At 42.4% G+C, this 6,000-nt stretch overlaps 1 protein-coding gene across 1 annotated transcript in view; it reads right to left on the reverse strand.

Annotated features, from left to right (window-relative positions):
- The window catches only part of Pitrm1 (pitrilysin metallopeptidase 1), a 32,628-nt gene extending 30,034 nt beyond the window's left edge, over positions 1-2,594 (reverse strand). The window contains exons 1-2 of the mRNA XM_047521472.1: positions 2,493-2,594; positions 246-348 (exon numbers count right to left, since the gene is read on the reverse strand). Of these exons, the coding sequence (XP_047377428.1) occupies positions 246-348; positions 2,493-2,548 (159 nt within the window). The 5' untranslated portion in view covers positions 2,549-2,594. The remainder of the gene's footprint in view (positions 1-245; positions 349-2,492) is intronic.
- Positions 2,595-6,000: the final 3,406 nt, after the last annotated feature.

The following is a 6,000-nucleotide window of genomic DNA, read 5'->3' on the forward strand; positions in this document are numbered from 1 at the left end:
CTGCAGAAACATTCGTGTTTGATTAGGAAGGTTGTTAGGAATGTCGCTTTCTAAAGTCTGAAAAAGTGTTAGGCTTGAAGGAATACAAGTAAGGGACTGGGATCATTTCATGTGTACACTCGCTCTTCAGGTCTGGGGACACAGGATAAGATCTGCAGTCTCAGTTCTGAAGAATTTCACATGCCAGCAGAAGCTGTGTATGTTACCTGCCTCAATTTAGAAGGCGCAAACGAAACAGACCATACCTGGTTTACAGTGAAGCCGTGGATCTTTTCTCCCACCTTATACTGCAGCGCACTCTCACAAGCTGGGCTACTTCTCCACCTCCATCCTTTGTGGTGTGTACAGCTGAATTGAAACATCACCAAAGTCAGATGATTTTTAAGAAAATTGGTTAACATAATTCAGCAACATGTTGAAAATACAACATCTCTAAAATCTTGGATACTCCAGAAAATTAATTTTTAGTAAAGTTCTTTCCACTGTGACCTTATACCTCAATTCAGATAAAGTTTGTAATATCAATTAAGTATTTAAAACTTTATTTTTACATGTTCACAAATAACAAATATGTGTAAATTTTCCTTAATTGAATACAAACAATTCTTGTGTTGAAATGGCTTCTAGCCATGACAGAATTCACAGTAAAGCAATAACTCAAACTACAATGAAATCCCATTACATATTTACCAAGCTGGTGGAAGTTAAAAAGCTTACTATTACCAGAAACTCTCATACACTGAGACTGGGAGTGCAAATTGGAATGATTCTGGGAAAGCTTCTGATGTCTCTGTATTTAGAAAAGCTGGAGCTCAACAAGTCCTTCACCTCTCTATAGCCTTGAAAACTTGTGCTTGCACACAGCACACACACTCACAAGAATGGTGGCATTGATCCTAACAGTCCTAATCTCAACCAACTCAGACATTCATCAACAGAGAATGGATAAGCTGTGGACTATTCATTCAATAAAATAACCTTAGCAATAAAAATAAAATGACTGCAACCACATTTAAAAAGATATGGGTCACATAATGGTGAACAACAACAAAAATACAAGATTTTTATTTAAAAAAAAGCACAGTATTATTCTATACAAGTGCTATTCAAACAGGTAACACTATTGTAGGCATGTATTCAGGTGGTAAAAATGTAAAGCAACAGCAAGGAAATAATTATAATTCAGGAGAATGAGTACCTAGAAAGGAGGTAGAGGGTTATAATCAGGGCAGTATTAAGCCTAGTAATGGTGACACAATTTTTTAATAATTACTCTCTCAAACAATATTACATGTTTTATAAGATTTTCTACATTTTACTCAGGGATATTTGTTTAAAAAGTTATAGATAAGAGGAAAAGAAAATCACTTAGTCATTGGCAATATTAGGGAGATATACTAAAATAAACTCACATTTCCCTATTAATTTAGTAAATTCTACATTCTGGATTACAGAAGAATTTTAAGAAATTCATGTATTCAAGAATTCATGTAACAAGAGCACAACGTTTATGAAAACCTTGAGGAGCAAAACTAAGGCTCTTCCCCTATTATACTTTCTGGTAACCTACTATACACATAGTAACCTACTACCTACCGAAATAAAATTTAAACACTCCATAGAGGCCCCAATACCACTGACACACCCATGTTTCCTTACTTGGGCAGAAAGTATCTAGACAGCACTATAAATTAAATGAGATTTTGTGGATTGGTGTGAAAATTAAACTCTTTTGAAATCATCTTTTTATTTTTCTGTAAATCAAGTCATTAAAAAAAAAAAAGTTCAATGCCAGGCTACGATTTTATATAGCAGCTTAAAATACAGCCTGTGGAACTCTCGGGTCTTTAAAGAGCTCTGCCCCAAAACAAAAATTAAATGGAAGTGAATCTGTTTATGAGAACCATAAACTGCCAGTTACTTTTTTTTATAGATGTTAAGATTCACATCAATTACCAACTCCGCTTCAAAAAGTCCTGACAACCCACACACAGGGCCACCCACCCTGGGATCACCTGAGGTTGGAGAAGGAAAAGTGGGTCAGACTATTCCTTGGGTCTAGTTCCCCCTTAAGACCACAGACTTTCTGGATGCCTCAGTTTAGCCCGGGTAGCTGGGACAGAAACTCCTGAGAGGGAGGAGACGCTCTGCCATCCCCAGAAGTTGAAAGGGCTTCTTGGAAGCCCCTATAGGGGCCCTCGCTCTGCACCCTGGGGTATCTGAGTTTGGGACCCCACAGGCGGTGTTTCGGGGTTCAGGGACTCCAGACAAGAAGTGTCGGGGTGCAGGGGCCCAGACAGGAGGCTGCAGGTGCGGGAGCCTGAAGAGCCTGGAAATGTCAACCCAGGTACTGGGATGGCAGAGTCCCTGACGCCTCCAGTGCACACACCGCCACCCACTTCCCTGGTCCCAGTGTCCCCGCGCCCCGTGTCTGCCCCGCGAGTTTCCCCCCGGTCCCAGCGTCCCCACCGCCCCAGCCCTCGGTGTCTCACCAGCCCCTCAGTCGCTGCAGGGCATTCCGCGCCCGCCGCCCACTGCAGCGCCACATGGCGTGTGACTAGCGGCGGGACAGCCGGGAGACTGCTCTTAACCCGACGCACGGCGCGGCGGGGCGTGACTTCTCCAGCTCCCATTGGTCGGCGCGGACCGCAACGTCCTCTCCTATAGGCTAAGGAGGAAAAGGGCGGGTCCCCTTCTGGGGGAACCAGCCTTAGGGGCGGGGCGGGGCGTGGCACGGGTCCTGGAGGGAGAGTGGCGCGTGCCCCCGGGGGGCGTGGCGAGAGGCGTGGCAAAACGTATTGGTGGGCGGGGATCCGAGGGGGCGGGGCGCAGGACAGCGGAGGGCATTGAGGGACCCGCAGAGAGCAGGAGAGGGTCTGGCGGCCTGGAGGCATGCGGGGTGGAGCTTGCGGTCGGGTCAGGTAAACTCGGATGCGGCTTGTGAGCCTGCAGTCTGCGTGCTCGCTCACTCGCTCGCCAGTAGGGCTAGGGTGAGAGGAAGGGGTGCTCAGCTGAGCCCTGCTCAGGTCCTTAACCGGCGGCACTGCGTGGCTTCGTGGATGTGGCCCCCAGGCTGCTCTGGCCGGTCCCCAGGGCCACGAGTCCACTGTGTTAGGCATATTAGGAATGGTCCCTAGCCGGATTTCCCCAGCACTCCGCTGGCGCTCAGAGCTCCCGCGCTCCTGTGTCCCACTGCTTCTCACCTCGTTCTTCTCCGCATTTCGTGTCTAGGAAGACTCCACCTGTTTGTTCAAACTTCCCAAAGTACCCAAGGACCCTTCCTGGAGACAGGCTTAAGGAGACAGAGTGGGGTGAGCCTGCCGCTGTGGGTTGGAAGGGACATTTGGAATTAATGACACCTGGGGCGTGCTTGAGTGGAACTTGGAAAGCATCTGCCATCTAGACTGACCTCTGGTTCTCAGAGACTTCCTCTCCTCCCTTCATTCTTCTCTTTCCTTCTCCTGGGCCCACTAATGCAGACACAAAATCTTCCTCTCAGGCTCTAAAAATGCTAAGTAGATGTCTATGATCGCTTTGAACATGCAGAAGCTTTGGCGGTAACTGAGGGTCATGCAGTGAGGAAAAGTCACAAAACGTCTACCGAAAAGTCTCTAGTGCAGAGGATTCTGCAGGTAACCAAGTGCTTAATGATAAACTCGAATGAACCAGAACAAAGATGATAATAAGAAGCTCTGCATACAAGCATGCTGGGCTCTAGGGAGCACTGAGTCATCACAACATCTTTGTGATCTTAGGGGAGATAGTTGGGTATTATTAACCCTATTGTAGAGTGCACAGAAAACTGAGGCACTGGGGGTGTTATAGTATTTTTCTCTCTCTGAAGAATAGATGCTATATAGATCCAGTAATTACCACCTGCTAGTATGTTCCCATAGGACACAAACCTCACTGATGGATAACCTAGATAGGTATTCACAACAGGACTTTATAGTTAACTTGAGTAGCATCTGGCCTAATTTTAAGACTTAAATGTATTCTAAATAAATATTAATGTAAGTAATTACAATATAGAAATGAAAATTATGCATGCAGTTTTCTATGTTACAAAAACATCCTATGGTATAGTGAAAATTGTTGCTTTAGTAAGATTGTCAAGAAAGTTTTTATAACAGGATAGATTGTCCCTGTGAAAATCTCAGAAGGGTAATCATGTGAGTATCAGTGTGTTTGATATATAATTGGGTCTCTCCAAAGACGCCAATACCTCAGAATGTGACTGCATTTGGAAATAGGGCTTTTACAGAGGTCATCCGGCTGGACTCGACTCCAGTATGATTGGTGTTTTTAGAAAATGGGGAAGTTTGGATGCAGAGAGACATACACAAGGAAAACACAATGCGAACCCAAAAACAAAAATTAGGATGATGTTTCTACAAGGCAAGGAATGCCAAGGACTGCCAGCAAACCACCAAAAGCCAGGAGAGAAGCCGAGAACAGATTCTGCACATGGTCCCACGAGGAACCAATTCTGCCAACACCTTGATCTTGCACTCCTAGCTTCCAGAACCTTGAGAATTGTATGTTCTTCCAGAACCATGAATTTCTATTGTTGTAAGTAAGCAGTTTATGGTACTTTGTTACAGCAGCCCTAGCAAACTAGTACAGGAGAAGTCAAGGGGTTTTTAACCTCTGAAAAATAATATGAAATGATTTAACCAAATCTGGTGTTTTCCAGGATTGCATGACATTGATATAAGGGCACATTTCAGGAAATCCTTAATTTCTAAATCCATCACAAACTCAAACTGATAACTGTTGGAAATTCAAAATGAAGAATAAGCTCAGTGCCTCCAAATTTAGGATTATAGAAATGTATAGAATACCCACAAACTCAGTATGGATATCACAATATGAGGAGAAAGCTCCATATTGCCAGAAAAACCCATGTACCAGTCCTAGCCTTCATTCATTCATTCATCTTTTTGTCACTCAACAGATATTATCATATGTCACTATTTACCAACCACTAAACTTTGCTACTGCTCAGTTTAAATAAAACATTTCTTCTGTCTGTCACACTCGTAAAAATGGGCTCAGTATAGAAGGAGAGGAGGCCAGATTTTCCTGAATTCTATTTTCAACTCTAAAATTCTTTTTTTTAATATATACTAGGAATCTAACCCAGGGTGCTTTACTACTGAGTTTAAACATCCTTGGTCCTTATTTTTTGTTTTGAGACAAGGTCTAAGTTGCTAAGGTTCTCACTAAGTGGCTGAGGGTAACTTTGAATTTTGTGATCCTACTGTCTCAGCTGCCCAAGTTGCTGGGATTACAGGCAAACACCAAGGCACCCAGCTCTATTCTAAAATTTATTCCAGGTCTTATTGTAGCATTGATGATAGGATTGGCTTCAGCCTTCAATTTTATTTTCTGCCTGTTAAAAATGATCCATTAGGAAAATAAAATTAATTTGACTGCTTTTGATTTTCTTTCTGCTTCAAAGTATGGTCCCTGATATCTCATTTTGATGCAGATCAGCTCTTTCCCTGAATTAATTTAAATATAGTGTTGTAAATACTTGTTTTAGGAAACCTAAGATGTTGTTGAGCTTCTTCTTGGCTAATGCCCTTCATAATTTTAAAAACTGTACAAATTGATGTATACACATATGAAAAAAGGCCAGGATTATTCATAATTAAACAGAAAGTACAATAACCATGGGATATTTATTCTTTTATGTAGCAAATATAAAAGTTTGATGAAACTTAAGGCTAGTTGAGGTTTGTGAAGGTATGGGCATTTGGTATTTTCATACTCTGATTATATTCAGAACTATACATTTCTTGCCTTTTGTAAAGCATTTTAGCATATTTGTACTAATTTAAATGTGTGTATGTTGTCACTGGAAATTTCACCTCATGAAATTCATCCTCCAGCTGTCTCACAAGGGCACATTGATGGATAAAAATGTTCCCTGTAGCATTTCCTTTTTTGACTACAAGAAACAGAACAACATAAAAGTCTATCAAGAGTTTTCCT

Source organism: Sciurus carolinensis, chromosome 12 (assembly GCF_902686445.1).
Source record: "Sciurus carolinensis chromosome 12, mSciCar1.2, whole genome shotgun sequence".
Lineage (NCBI taxonomy): Eukaryota > Metazoa > Chordata > Mammalia > Rodentia > Sciuridae > Sciurus > Sciurus carolinensis.